The sequence below is a fragment of the Trichoderma asperellum genome, chromosome 5, assembly GCF_020647865.1.
Source record: "Trichoderma asperellum chromosome 5, complete sequence".
Classification (NCBI taxonomy): Eukaryota; Fungi; Ascomycota; class Sordariomycetes; order Hypocreales; family Hypocreaceae; genus Trichoderma; species Trichoderma asperellum.
The window spans coordinates 2,559,629-2,573,356 of NC_089419.1; the positions used below are offsets into that span (position 1 = coordinate 2,559,629).

General features: G+C 51.0%; 4 protein-coding genes across 4 annotated transcripts; 2 read left to right on the plus strand and 2 right to left on the minus strand.

Moving 5' to 3' along the window:
* Positions 1-6,097: 6,097 nt before the first annotated feature.
* Positions 6,098-7,503, minus strand: TrAFT101_008995 (mitochondrial 37S ribosomal protein uS9m). The gene is made up of 2 exons (XM_024902867.2): positions 6,571-7,503; positions 6,098-6,493 (listed from the first exon to the last, which is right to left on the minus strand). The coding sequence occupies exons 1-2, from the start codon at positions 7,409-7,411 to the stop codon at positions 6,402-6,404; spliced, it is 933 nt and encodes a 310-aa protein (XP_024755122.1). The 5' UTR covers positions 7,412-7,503; the 3' UTR covers positions 6,098-6,401.
* Positions 7,504-7,648: 145 nt separating this feature from the next.
* TrAFT101_008996 (uncharacterized protein) lies at positions 7,649-9,599 on the plus strand. The gene is made up of 4 exons (XM_024909071.2): positions 7,649-7,756; positions 7,827-8,013; positions 8,284-8,332; positions 8,392-9,599. Exons 1-4 carry the CDS (start codon positions 7,727-7,729, stop codon positions 9,353-9,355), a joined length of 1,230 nt encoding a protein of 409 aa, XP_024755123.1. The 5' UTR covers positions 7,649-7,726; the 3' UTR covers positions 9,356-9,599.
* On the minus strand, positions 9,504-11,363 carry TrAFT101_008997 (uncharacterized protein). The gene is made up of 2 exons (XM_024902868.2): positions 10,720-11,363; positions 9,504-10,621 (listed from the first exon to the last, which is right to left on the minus strand). Exons 1-2 carry the CDS (start codon positions 11,238-11,240, stop codon positions 9,808-9,810), a joined length of 1,335 nt encoding a protein of 444 aa, XP_024755124.2. The 5' UTR covers positions 11,241-11,363; the 3' UTR covers positions 9,504-9,807.
* Positions 11,364-11,498: 135 nt separating this feature from the next.
* RRP36 (rRNA biogenesis protein rrp36) lies at positions 11,499-12,700 on the plus strand. Its single transcript, XM_024902168.2, has 2 exons — positions 11,499-11,743; positions 11,825-12,700. Exons 1-2 carry the CDS (start codon positions 11,561-11,563, stop codon positions 12,560-12,562), a joined length of 921 nt encoding a protein of 306 aa, XP_024755125.1. The 5' UTR covers positions 11,499-11,560; the 3' UTR covers positions 12,563-12,700.
* Positions 12,701-13,728: the final 1,028 nt, after the last annotated feature.

Here is a 13,728-nt window from a genome sequence, read left to right on the forward strand (position 1 = left end):
TGTGTGGGAGTACGGATCAAGTTTGCCAATACGATGTGATCTCCCTAGCTGACGACAGCTAGGTGTTCAACAATCAGACCGAGGATTCCCCAAGGAAATAAGGGTCTAGGCTGACAAGCTGAGTGACTGGTGCTATCTTCTGTCCACAAAGTTCAACAAGCTTGAACAGCTGGTCATTCATAGAAGCAAAAATAAACGAGTGTGGTTTTTTTTTTCCCGGACTAACGAAAGGTGGTGTTAACGAAAGGTGGTGATGAATAGAAAGAACGCTGCCCTCTGGCAAATTCGCAAATTCTCAATGGCGGGTTTGGCGGAGCCAACGGTCTCTTTAATCAACCCCCAAAAGGCAATACGTCAGGGACCAAGCGCCAGAGAGGCTGTAGGTTCCACCGGCTCGATCTAGCCTTGGGCTGCGGGACACACCGGCTTCCTGTGCAAAAGATGTTAGGTAAATCAAGGCGGGTAATGGTGCAGTGAATGGGTTGGGACTATGCCATGATAATTTAAGTTGGAAAATCTCAGTGCGAGACTTGACAAAGATAGCTGCCATTCACTTTGCCTTTGAGTGCTTACCTTCTTTAAATCTGACAGAGAAGTCTCTCCAAAAATAGTTCAAGATAAGATGATCCAGAGCAAAAGAGAGATGACAAGGATGAACTTGCAAATCAGATGATGTATGAACGCGTGAGAGCAGCAATTCTGTACTTGACAACGACGGCGAGGATGGAAACTCGGCTCAGATCAAACGGCGGGGATTATTAGACCGAAGAGTAGCACTAGTGGCAGTAATACCAGATCACTAAATAGATGGAGCCTTGCTGGAGACGAGTGACTGGCGTTGGAGGAATCATCGGGTCTTATACCGAGGGGGGGACTAGTTGATAAAGTCGTTTCCTCCGATACCCACGCTAATAAAAAAAGAGAGAGAAATAGGCAATAAAGAAGACGTCCAGACAGGGAGGCACGAGTATAGCAACATACTCCCTAGCCAGGTAGTATACCATGTCGCCGGTGGGTGGTGTGGGAGCACAAAGTGCAGGAAGAGGGACGTCAGCAATATGCCGTCCAAGTGTGTGCCGGCGAAGCAAAGCAGGGCTGCTTGATCATGACGAAAGTTGAAAGCCACGTCGGCCAAGACAGGACCTCAGCTCCAGGGTACCAAAAAGAAGAAAAGACCACGACCCGGGGTGCTGGACACCCCGTCGTATTCTGTACCTTGCGTTGGCCCTAAAGAAGCAACTTGGGGCGAGTCAAGCTGATAGGTTGTCACTAGTCTGCAGCTAGGAGTGTGAGAGTTTGAATTGTCGATTTAGGATCTGCATGTGGCCACCCCCTGGTCATCCGGCATGGCGGAACAAAGGTGTCGGACAAGTACAAAGACAAGGGGGCCCTTCCGATGGGTCAAGGGAAAAATAAAAGGACAGCGAGAAATCGGACGAGTGACAAAAAAATAAAATAAATTAAAGGCAGTGCTCCGTACTTTGTATATTGTACCTGTGGAAATCGCAGGCCAACAAGCGTGTCGATCTTGCTCCAAGGCTCGCAATTGGGCAGAAGCACATGTGAAAAATCAGTCTTGGTTAGGGCGGAAACAAAGAAGTCGCTGTTCTCCGCCGAAGACCACAGACACGAAACAAAGTGGATTCGCATCTTGACTTAGTAGGTGGGCACGGCGATGGTTTAGGCTTGGCAACATGATCCGGTTTCTCGCCTTTTGGTAACAGAAGTTCTGTGAACGAGGCTTCATTCCAGTCCTTTGGGCATAAAGCGCCGCCTGTTGGAACGCTTCTCGCGTCCAGGCAGGCTGGTGCTTTGTAATGCAAGCGAGTGCTAAGAATGGGGTATCCTCCGTCCACTTGTGTGCGTTCAATAGCTAGGCATAATGCTAGCCAATGTAACAGTTTTGTCACGATAATGCTCAGGCAGCTGCTCTGCCATTCTGCGAATAAAGACGCATTGCACGTAGGGCGAGAATCAGAAACGCGCCACAGACGTGTAGGAGAAGCCATAGCATAGCGTTTGCATGAATGAGAGCGTTTGAGACTCCTGGCTGTCTTGCAGCCCTTGGATCATCTGCAGCAAAATATCGCTGAATAATGACGCGTAACCCTCATCAAGCAGGGATTTTCTTCTCCTTCTTTCTGCTCAAGCCGATATTCCCCAACAGTCGACGTGTAATTTCATTGCTTCCCTCTTTAAGTAGAAAGGGACTCGGCGGTAAGCAGCGGAAACTGCTCATATCGTGCCAGTCAGACCAGACTGTAGTTAGCAAAAGCCTATGTATGACGGCGCTTGTGTGCCGGCTGTTTTGCCGTGGCTAATCAGGCCCCAGCAGCTTGGCAGCGAGTGGTCTATTTGCACAGTTAGTCCACTACACGGGGATGACCGAAGTTTCATTGCCCACATGAAAATTGTTTTCCAACAGGCTATTACAAGTATGGCCAAACGTCGATCAAAAACAGCAGCCTGTCAGCCAACAGGGGAAATTCCCCGTCGAATGGCCAGGCATTAGGGTTGTCCCAGACAGATCCCAGTCCGCCAAACAGCGTCCCGACAACCCGGGTCGTCTCAACTGCGCGATGTGCAATGCGCTTGAAATGAGGATTTGTCCGTATTCTGGCTCCCTTTTGACGAGGAAGCCTATGTGTCTCAGCCAGAGGCGAAAGACACCGAACACAAGAGCAAATCACCAGACAAGACGCTCATCCTGTTTCACGCGTGCTACCCACCAGGACCCCAGCCCAGCTGGACGAAGCAAAGGGATGTTGAACTCAAGACAGGCCAGTTGCTCTAGCCTAGACCGCTTGGTGAAGGCGCACACACCCCCCAAACATCGACACACCCGTTGGACAAGCCAAGCCACCTACCTGCAGGGGCTTTGACAGTTGGTTGAGCGCTGTGCCAGAAGCTGGGCCTAGAGCTGGGCCGAAAGAACGAGAAGAGGAGGGAGGGCGAAGGACTTGAAGTTGAAGAAAATGGCCCCCAACCAGGTAGAGGATGGCTCCATATTTGGAATTGTGCGAAAAACACAGGCACAAACACAAACACAAATACTCCAATGTACTATCTACCCAGGCAGTACATATACTATCATGGTCATTATTCGCTGGACGCAGTGTATTTGCGTGGTACTCGTACAGGGCCCAAACGTGAAGTTAGATTAGAATGCACTTTCCTTTGCTGGAAGCACAAACTACTGGTGTTCCAAGGCAGGAGCAAGGGGTGCTAAAACTTGGCGCTTGCAGTCGGTATAGAGACGGGTAAGGCAGCTTATCTTACTCCAAGTAGGGTCCAGACTTATGGCATCATTCACTGTCTGCGTGAATTCTCTACCCTCTTTGTTTCTTTTCTTTTTCTCTTTCTCTTTGTCTTTCTTTTCTCTTCCTTTCTTTTCTCCCTCAGCCAACTCGCCATCTTGTGACCAGGGGACCGCGCAGCTTCGATCGCAGAGTGGAGGCCCTGCGCGGGAGGCCATGTGCAGCGTGCGTCAAAGTCCACAGTAACGTGCTTTTTGCTGGATAGCGCATGCTGCACGCAGGTCCAAGGCAGCCAATCTGCGAGCTCGCAGCAAGCAAATACAGGCAAAATGTACCTCGCTAGGGCCGTGCTAAGGGCCAAAGGTCTCAGTCCTCCACAACGACTCCATCGACAAGCAGCCACTGAGAGGGCCAAAAGCGCGTGTGGAGATGGCGCGGCTTTGCGTAGCGTGGCACCTAAGAATAAATTTTTCTTAATAGCCGTGATCCATGTGCTGCTGAAAAAAAAGTAGCGTCTTTTCGACGTATGCTAAAGCAGATCTGGCGATTTGGAAGGCAGGTCGTACACTTTACACAGGCACAAAACCACCTATGGAGCAAGCGCGCTAACGGAATTGAGAAGGGCATCGATTATACCTCATCCCTCAATCTATGTACTACCGCCACATCATGCTGTCAGCAGCAATACTTGTTTCGGGTAATAATAGCAACGGTACTTGGATGTAGGTCCTACTAATCACAAGGCACCGAAAAAGAGATATCGTGAGAACGAGGCGCCTACCATCGGTGGACGCATAATATTAAAGACGTTGGGCCGCTACGATCCTGGTCGGGGGAGTTTGGAGGAGTGGCCTGATGTCTCACAGGCCCGCATCTACCGTCTGAAACAGCTACGTTTTCTTTTTATGCCTATCCAATCCTTGGGGGATGCTACCTTTGCTATGGAGCTTTACTACTGCTAGTACTGCTACTGCTACTGCTACATAGTACTGCTAATACGGAGCACCACCACTGGGTTACATCCGGAGCGTAAAGGAGTAGCATTATTGGTTTTACCGCCCAGCAGGTACTTGCAAGGCGCAGCCAGCCTGGCGGAACATATGTACCAGGAAGCACAGGCTAATCCTTCTATCTAGCCTCCCTGCGCCGTTTGACGTGCCATAAATAAAGACTATCCGCGGATCTGGTGCCGCTATCTAGCCTACATACCCGTACAGGCATGTGCCCTGGTGGTCGTTAGGAGGAAGAACGAAAGAGAACTCGCATATGCGGGCAAGCCTGGCACATCAGGCTAATGCCCGACATTCAGCTGCTCTGTGGGGAACGGGCAGCTCTGGTGCTAGTCAAGAACCTGGTCGCGTTTTACCCCAACCGCCTATGCTCCGTGCACATGAAGTGCTCCCCTGCAGCCAGAGTTTCGACTTTGATAAGTCAGGCCTGGCCTCTACCAGGTTTAGGCTTGCCACAAAAGAGATTTGACAGGCGACCAAAACAAGCGCCGATCATACGCTGCTTGCTACCCTATCCCACTTCGACTCGGGTCTTAGCGAGGCGAAAGGGCGGGGCGTAGAGTGAGGCGATCTCATTGAGCCATTCATGATACGATGACGCTGTTAGTACTCTCTTGAGCAAATGTAACTTGCCTGATGGCCGGTACATGCCTGCATATTCATTGTGACATGCTTTATTGTCATTGGCGAAAAAGAAATCTCGCCTGCGCCACCCTTGGGCAAATTATACGGCCATTAATTGGACGCCTGGTCTTCCTTTGGCCAATTACCCTGGAATGGCAATAATGGCACCAATATACTTGGCACAGCCGGCTTCGCGCAGCCTCAGCCGCATCTGCCAATATTGGGACGCCATTTTACGTCATTGGTAGGAATTGTTAGCCAAGAATAAAGCTGGCCATCATAGTCTCGAGGCTCCAGCAAATGGGCATCCTATATCGGTAATGGTTAATGTGACAAAACCTGAGCTGAGATCATTCTGTATTGAGCTCAAGGACCCAATCCGACCGATTGGTTTGATGACTACCACATACAGAACGAGGCGAGCATGTAACCTGCCTGGACAGCCAAAGGTACACTGTGAGATCCCTGTTTGGTATCTCGTATTGGGAAGTCTCTCTCAATTCTCAGCCCCTTTACGGTATGTCCCAGCACGCACGATAGCAATACGTAGACCACCATTCCTCAAATTATAACTTGTTAGGAAAGACTGCGTTCGAAGACATCGAGAGCCGTTGCGGAATACGAACTGGTTATTCACAAAGCTCCGGTATTGTTTAATGCAGCGTCCCATGTCGCAGGAAGGTTTGCCAGCCTCATAATCCCAGGGACGAATTACAAGGTTCAGGATAAAAGGAAATAGATTGCCGGACGTCGCCGATTTCCTCTTTTGGCACGGGTAGCATTTCCAGTTTGCCATCCTTACCAGCATCTTGGAATCGCCCCGGGCGACCAGGATATGGGACCGATGCCACTGTCCAGGAACGAAACCGGAAAATCTACCGAGAAAGAAAAAAGTAGAGCGAAAAAGCAAAGAACTGATCACATCAAGTCTTGGTCGCGCAGTCCTCATTTGCTGTTGCTGTGCAGCTGAGTGAGCGGCGAAGGCTGATGATATGTCAATTCGCCGAGCCTTCGCTTACGAGTGATACGATACGTAAACGCGATGCTGATACCCACGCTATACGCCCTTTTCTTTTCTTTTCTTTTCTTTTCAACCTTCAGCTCTCCTATACTAGCATGGATATGAGTTGATTGAATGAGAGGTGGATCTCCTGACCTCTCAGATCTATTGAATGTTAGACCCATATACGGAATGAATTTCATCCTTGACGTTTAGATGTATTCGCTATTCGCATATCTCGAGCGGCTACAGCGCACAGTGCTTGTTCCAGTCATACTTCATTATGATATGCTACTTAAAGCATGGGTAAGACGTAAGATAACCCAATTGCCCCATGAAGCAACGTCTAGGGTTCTATAAATACATTTTTTTTGTTGTGGATGGTACAGTAACGCTGCCAACATGCCTAGGTAAGCCGTTCCTTCGGGCTTGTTCTTACGCAAGTATCCTGCGTAATCTCGCCTATGCGAGCTTTCAAACGCCGCAAAAAAATCCGGATCCGCGCAGCTTCTATCGTTTGACCCAAGCAGGCATCTTTCGGGCCTTGACATGTCCATGCTTCTTCCTCTCCACTGTCCTGGGATCGCGCGTAATGCAACCGGCTGAGCGGATACAACGTTAGCTTCCCGTCGGTGCCAGAAGCAGGGTACAAAAATAGCAGAGAATTCATATGACATACCTTTTCTTAGAGCAGTTTTCAATGCTGGCTCGTGAGCAACCAGCGCCTTTGCGACGGCCAGGGTGATAGCCTCAGCCTGCCCTGTTGTGCCGCCTCCCTCGACCAAGACCCAGACGTTGTATTTGTCCAGCCTCTCGGTAGCAGTGAGAGCCCAGACTGCGCTTTCACGGTCGTGCACGCGACCAAAAGCCTCGCTCAATGTCTTGCCGTTTACTAGAATCTCTCCGGTACCCTCCACAACGAATGCGCGAGCAGTTGACTCTTTTCTCTTGCCAACACCGACGGCACGCCCAAACTTGTCAATCTGAATCGGGTTCGGCATGTTCAAGAAGGGGTTAATATCTCGAGTAAACTCCGTCAGAGCAACCGTAACCTCCGCCGGCCGTAGACTGGGCTCAATGAGATTCAGGCGCTTAGCCACCCGCATAACTTTTGCGTAATGTGAAGACTTGATAGGTTCTCCCATCTGTGCTCGCATCTCCTCCAGTTTCGTCCATGGCATCTGCGGAGCCTCGCTGGGGGGCACTGTGGGTAGGTGGTTGTATTTGGTGAGCAGCTTGGAGATGCCAATGTATAAGTCGTTGAATAGAGGTTCTCTCGAAAAGTATGATGGAGTTGCCGGTAGGACTCGCGCGTGGGTCACGCCCTGGTACGGAATCAATACAGATTCAGCAGCGGAGGAGGCTTCAAGGTCGGTGTTGGAGGGCTTTTGGACGTCGTTGGTTATAGAGCGAATTGCAAGCTGGAAGCTTGGTCGTGGAACGATTGATGATCGCCATGGTGCCGCCGCAATCGAGCTTGCGCACCTTGCATGCCGCAGGCCGCTTGCAATTGACGCCATTGCTATTCGTCGCTGGGTTGAGGAGATCCAAAACACCGTCCGATCCGGTCCTCTCGAGTCGTGGTACCTCAAATTCGATAACCTCACTTTCGATTGCAGCACACGACTGGGGCTGCGAAAATCCAATACAATCACGTGAAGATAGCGAACAGCAGCACAGCGGCACCAGCCACAGCAGCCCCTGTAACCGCTGCTGCGCCAGCCACCGCGCGGGGCAGAGCTACATCCCCTCATTAAAAAAAAAAAATTCCTTCGTCGCCCCATCCCTCTTCTCTTCCTTTCAAGCTTCAACTTTCCAGTCAAGCATCAGTCAAAATGGCTTTCGGAACTCTCTTCACCACCGCCGTTAGTCTCTCACCCTCTCACGCGTAACGTCTCTTTTTATGACAGGCTGCTCACTCTTGTCGTCCTGCAGGACCAACCTCGTGCCACCGCCATCAAGGCTGTCGCCAAGGCCAACGGCCTTGACCTCAACATCTCCCTCGTTGAGGCTGGCAAGATCTCTGCCGAGCACAAGAAGGCTCACCCTCTGGGCAAGTTCCCTGCCTTCATTGGCGAGGATGGCTTCGCCCTGAGCGAGAGCATTGCTATCGCCATCTACGGTATGTATATTGATTGATACAGGCAGCAATTTCCCCTCTCCTGCTCTCAATTTTTGCCGCGTCTGGCTGGCCCTCCTCTTGGACGGCCGCTAGCAAAATGATGAACAAATTTTTTAGTTATCCCTGTCTGAAAGAACTGTATAAATTTATAACTCTTCTTTGTGTTGATAACGTCAACTTCTGATCTTGCCCGTTTCCTATTCTTTTTTTATCATCAATTTCTACCTCTAGGGTCAAATATGTGGCACTCTAGCTAACTTGATGATACAGTCACCTCCCAGAACGAGAAGACCACCCTTCTCGGCAAGACCAAGCAGGAGTAAGTGACTCATATCCCTCCAACCATGGCTCTCAACCCAGTCCTAACAACCTGAATAGCTACGCTTCCATCCTGCGATGGATGTCATTCTTCAACTCCGAGGTCGCCCCTAAGATCGGTGCTTGGGTTGCCCCTCTGATTGGCACCAAGCCCTACAACAAGAAGGCTGTTGATGACACCGCCAAGGAGGTTGCTGCTGCCGTTGATGCTGCTGAAGAGCACCTCACCCACCACACCTACCTCGTCGGCGAGCGCATCACCCTCGCTGATCTCTTCAGCGCTGGCCTCCTCTACCGTGGCTTCCAGTACTTCTTCGACAAGCAGTGGCGCCAGCAGCACCCCGCTGTCACTCGTTGGTACGAGACCATCGTCAACCAGCCCATCTACACTGCTGTTGCCGAGAAGCTCCCCTTCCTGGACACCCCTGCCCTGACCAACGTCGCCCCCAAGAAGCCTGAGGCTCCCAAGCCTGCTGCTGCCCCTAAGCCCGCCGCCGCTCCCAAGGCCGCTGAGCCCGAGGAGGAGGCTGCCCCCAAGGCCAAGCACCCCCTTGAGTCTCTGCCCAAGGCTTCTCTTCCTCTGGATGAGTGGAAGCGTCAGTACTCCAACAGCGAGACCCCCGAGGCCCTCAAGTGGTTCTGGGAGAACGTCAACTTCGAGGAGTACTCCCTGTGGAAGGTTGCCTACAAGTACAACGATGAGCTTACCCTGACTTTCATGTCTAACAACCTCATCGGCGGCTTCAACAACCGTCTGGAGGCTTCTCGCAAGTACCTCTTCGGCTGTGCCTCCGTCTACGGTGCCAACAACGACTCCGTTATCGAGGGTGCTTTCGTCGTCCGTGGCCAGGAGTATCTCCCTGTCTTCGACGTCGCTCCCGACTACGAGAGCTACGAGTTCATCAAGCTTGACCCCTCCAAGCCTGAGGACCGTGCCTACGTTGAGGCTCAGTGGTCTTGGGACAAGCCCGTCACCGTCAACGGCAAGGAGTACCCCCACGCCGACGGCAAGGTCTTCAAATAAACGACCAACGACGGTGGTGATTGAAAGGAATGAAATGTTAACGGGTTATGGGTAAAAAAAATACCAGAATTGGTGGGAATGAATGATGATTTGGGATGTGTTTTTACGAATACCTACATAGTCCTTTAAGAAAGCAGCGGCCTAGGACCGCGCAGGACTCAAAATCCAAAACCGTAAAATACGAGTTTTTACTCTTGTACCAACTTCTTTCAATGTGTGTGTGCATGTGTGTAGAGAACAAAAAAAAACAATAAGAAAAGGTATGAGGGGTATCTAAAAAGTCTATGAAAGACTTTATCTACTTGCCACTCTAAGTGGCCTTATGAAAAACTCTTAGAGAATATCCGAATCTACCTATCTAGGAGACATGAAGCCCTAATAGGCTTCAGCAAAGTGTACGCTGTGTATTCGATGTCGTATGCGATGAGCTAGTAGTCTCTCTCTCTCTCTCTCTATCCTATATGGAGATCTTGTGAAGGCGTTAACGTATAGTTTGGGTTGATCTTAAAAGGACAATCGCGTATGTAGCTGCTTATGTTGGTCTGATAGCACAGCGTATTGAGGTAGTCGTGAACCTGCGGAAGGACATCCAACGGCTCGGTGTTGAGGCCCTCAAACTCGGGCAACTGGAGGATGTTGTACGGCTCGCTGCGGCCCTTCTCGGCCGAGTCGTCAACCAGCACAGTGTTTGTCTGGTCCCAGCGCTGACCGTGGGTGGCGGCCGCCGGGTGGGAGGCCAGCACGCGGGGGTCGTTCCAGATGGCCGTCAGGCGCTTGTAGACCTGGACGCGGGCGGAGTAGTCGGCGGGGGAGAGGCCGAGCTTGTCGCGGGCCCAGATGACGACGCACTTGGCGCGCTGGGCGGGGGAGAGCAGCTGCGCGACCATCTTGTCGACGTTTTCGGGGCGGGCCGAGGACCAGATGGCGACGTGGAAGGTGTCGATGCAGTAGTCGAGGAACTCGCGCGCGTGGGGCCGCTGGATGAAGTTGAAGGGGTTGCGCTTGTTGGGGCGGTAGAGGAGCGTGCCGTTGAGGTCCATGATGACGAAGATGCGGCGCGGCTGGCGGAGGGAGGATGAGGGCGTTAGGGATTGGGCCATGTAGCGAGGCGAGGGATCGGGGATGCCGCCGGATGCTTTGCTTGGGGCGACGCGCGGGTCTCGAGGGGGGTCTTTGGTGAGGATGCGAGGGCCGGTTGGAGGGGCTCGTCGGATGGCGTTGTTGTTGATATTGCTCTTAAGGCTGGGGCCAGTGCGGTTGTAGAGCCTGTATAATTGTAGACGCGCTGGTTAGTTTTCGATTTGTTTGACAGAAAGGGAGCATAGAAGAAAGCAAGAGCTAAAGAAAAGAAGGTTGATTCGTACTGGTCTTGATTGTGCCCATACCCATTATGACTCGCAGCTGCTTGTGCTTGTGCTTGCGCCTGTGCCTGCGCCTCTGCTAATAACCTTCTTGCCTTTGCCTTTTTGTTCTCCTTCTTTTTCGGAGGTGGGATTGTCGTCTTTGCCGTTGTCGCAGCGACTTGCGATTTAGGAGCCGCACCGGCGCTGATGAAGCCGCCTTCAGATGTTGGCGCAATAGCATGGGGCGTCAGATTGTTAAGCAGCGTCAGCCCTGGGATTTGGATGCTTTGAGGCTTCATCTTGTCGCGTTTCTGTGGCGTGTAATTATATGCAGTCGAAGAATGTAAAATGGGCGGCTGCAGCAGCAGCTTCTGAGCCGTCGCCTGTGACCTGGCTGTCTTTGTCGTTGAAAGCGATTGACGCCAAGAGAGATTGTGAGATGAAGAATTCGACTGTCGAGTGGAGTATTGCCGGATTCGAAGCTGGAAAGGCACAGCGCGGATGGAGCAGCCAAGCCCTGTGAATATCTTGCGCGGCCGCATCAAAGGGTCTTGGAGTTGTTGCAAACGGGCGCTTTAATTCTATGCGGGATGTCCGAGATGCCCTTTTTTCTTCTAGAACGATTCGGGCTTTGGCGTTGAATCTTTAATCGCTAATGAATGATGCCCCGCTGAAATAATTGTGGGTTACTTGCATAAATCGCCCGCTAAATGGCTGCCGCGAACAGGGGTCCTTATCGATAAATTGAATTGTTGCTTATCGCCAGCTCCAGAAAAATTACTTGCGATAACACTGTCGCAGCTTTTGGCAGAAGAAGCTATTTAGTGCTCTACAACACATTGACGCAGCTTTCACTCACAATATGTCTTCCAAAAGAAAATCCACCTCCTTAGGCTTGGAGAGGCGCGTACGGGCCCGAAGAGAAGAAGAATGGGAGCCAGAATTGAGTGCCAGCGATGAAGATTCAGGAGAAGAGGTGTCAGAAGAGGGAGGTGACAACAGCGACAAAGATGGAGACTCAGATGAGCAAGACTCTGGCTCAGAGGTATGCGTTATTTAACCTGAAAAACTCCCTTTTTACATCTCTACGTGACTACTGGTATTAATACCTTGAGCTCTGAAACAGCCTGAAGAACCTGAAGAGGAAGAATCAAAAGTGGATTTCTCATCCATATCTTTTGGCGCATTGTCGCGTGCGGCAGCCAGCCTACCTTCAAAGAAAAAGAAAAATAAGGGCGATGCCGAGCCAGACGACGCCCCATCCAACATTAAAACAAAGGAGCCGTTAAGACGAGAACAAAAGAAACCTTCAAGTCGAGTGGAAGCAGCGAAACGAAGCTCCAAACATGCGCCGCAGGAAATGAGCTCCAAGAAGCCCGTCAGCAGGCGCCGCGAAATTCTCACCGATCCGCGCCGCAAGGCCCGCGATCCACGGTTCGAGGCCCTGACAGGTAGACTAGACGAAGCAAAGGTTGCCAAGAACTACGCTTTCTTGGAAGAGTACCGCGAGAGCGAGATGGCAGACCTGCGGGCGCAGATCAAGAAGACCAAGGACGTCACTGCAAAGGAAGACCTGAAGCGGCAGCTGCTGTCTATGGAGTCCAAGAAGAAGGCTCGCCAGAAGAAGGAGGATGAGGCCAAGCTGCTTCAGGAGCACCGAAAGAAGGAAAAGGAGCTTGTTGCGCAGGGCAAGCAGCCTTTCTATCTGCGCAAGAGCGAGCAGAAGAAACAACTGCTGATGAACAGATATGCCGACATGAATAAATCTCAAGTCGATAAGGCTATTGAGCGAAAGAGAAAGAAGGTGGCGTCAAAGGAGAAGAAGGAACTTATTTCGCTAGAGAGGAGGTCGAGACGTCATTAGAGTTGGAGGGCTGTCCCCCTCTCACCCCAAATACACCCTGTAACGAAGTTATGATGAGAGTACAGAGTAGAATGTTAATCCCTGTCGCTGTTTGCAGTTCCGCAGGCGTGAGATGACGCAGGCGATACACCCATGACCATCTTCTTTTGCGTCTCTTTTCTCCTTTCCTATTGTAAATGAGTTTTGTGTCTGCGTGGCGTGAAGTTGCAATGAATTGACCCGACATGGACAGCAGAAGCATCGTCACCGATTCGGTATCAATCCAACGCTATACCCAGAATTAAGTTTGGATGTAGTGGCAGCCAAATTCGCCTGAATCGCAGATCTCCTCTAACTACTACTAGATGCGTCATTGGCTGACTCTGAGTGCTCGAACTCCAGAGGACGGCTTGAGGCATATCGTCTTCCCCCTCTTGTGAGGTCATTGATCACCGCGGCGGCGAGACAAACTCTACCGCTGCCCATTTGGTATCTCGATGGATTTGATTACTAACCAACCTCATTTGTCTTTTGAAAACCACACCGGTGAACATGTGATTGAGGCAAGGCATGTCGTAGCTTGCATGTGAGTCAAGGCATGTCTAGTCTGCTGTCCCAAGTCCAAAGTCGAAGCTGAAGATACAGCTCTGACGAATGCGGCCTCTTCGCATCAAGATATCGAGAATCAGAAGCAAATAGAAAAAAAAAAATGTCGCATCACTGCAATATCTTTGAACAATAGTTGTTGGGATTGCCACGTTGTCACACATCGGGATGTGACGACCCCTGGCGCTCTTCAAGTGGCGGATAGCCTTGTGTGTCAGGGTTTCGGCGCCATTTTCATCATCGTGCTGGAGACTTAGCCCTCTTAGAATGGTTCATGTCTGAGTAGGCTCTCATATACACAGACTGTGCGTAGCTTCGAAGTAGATTCTCTTACACTGCGGCGAGCACGTATCAAGCTCGCACAGCGTCATACCCCAATTGAGGCGATATGACGTGAATGGCAGCATGTTGTGTCCATCGCTCTCCACAATCAACCACTACGTAATACCATACTAGTATTAGAAATGTTGACCTCTTTGATGCCTCGCAAATTGGTTCAACATATCTAACTCGTCCTTGACTTGAAGATGGCGCTGAGAATGAGAAATGACCACCGTTCTGTAACTGCAGATGTTGTTGTG

What these genes read in the sequence shown, in the direction of transcription:
- TrAFT101_008997 (XM_024902868.2), bottom strand. Translation starts at nt 11,240, where the DNA reads ATGCGGCCGCGCAAGATATTCACAGGGCTTGGCTGCTCCATCCGCGCT. An exon ending in TATGGGCACAATCAAGACCA is followed by an intron (nt 10,622 to 10,719) that starts GTACGAATCAAC and finishes ACAATTATACAG; the next exon opens with GCTCTACAACCGCACTGGCC.
- RRP36 (XM_024902168.2), top strand. Translation starts at nt 11,561, where the DNA reads ATGTCTTCCAAAAGAAAATCCACCTCCTTAGGCTTGGAGAGGCGCGTA. An exon ending in AGCAAGACTCTGGCTCAGAG is followed by an intron (nt 11,744 to 11,824) that starts GTATGCGTTATT and finishes GCTCTGAAACAG; the next exon opens with CCTGAAGAACCTGAAGAGGA.
- TrAFT101_008996 (XM_024909071.2), top strand. Translation starts at nt 7,727, where the DNA reads ATGGCTTTCGGAACTCTCTTCACCACCGCC. An exon ending in CATTGCTATCGCCATCTACG is followed by an intron (nt 8,014 to 8,283) that starts GTATGTATATTG and finishes TTGATGATACAG; the next exon opens with TCACCTCCCAGAACGAGAAG. An exon ending in CTCGGCAAGACCAAGCAGGA is followed by an intron (nt 8,333 to 8,391) that starts GTAAGTGACTCA and finishes CAACCTGAATAG; the next exon opens with CTACGCTTCCATCCTGCGAT.
- TrAFT101_008995 (XM_024902867.2), bottom strand. Translation starts at nt 7,411, where the DNA reads ATGGCGTCAATTGCAAGCGGCCTGCGGCATGCAAGGTGCGCAAGCTCG. An exon ending in GAAAACTGCTCTAAGAAAAG is followed by an intron (nt 6,494 to 6,570) that starts GTATGTCATATG and finishes GTATCCGCTCAG; the next exon opens with CCGGTTGCATTACGCGCGAT.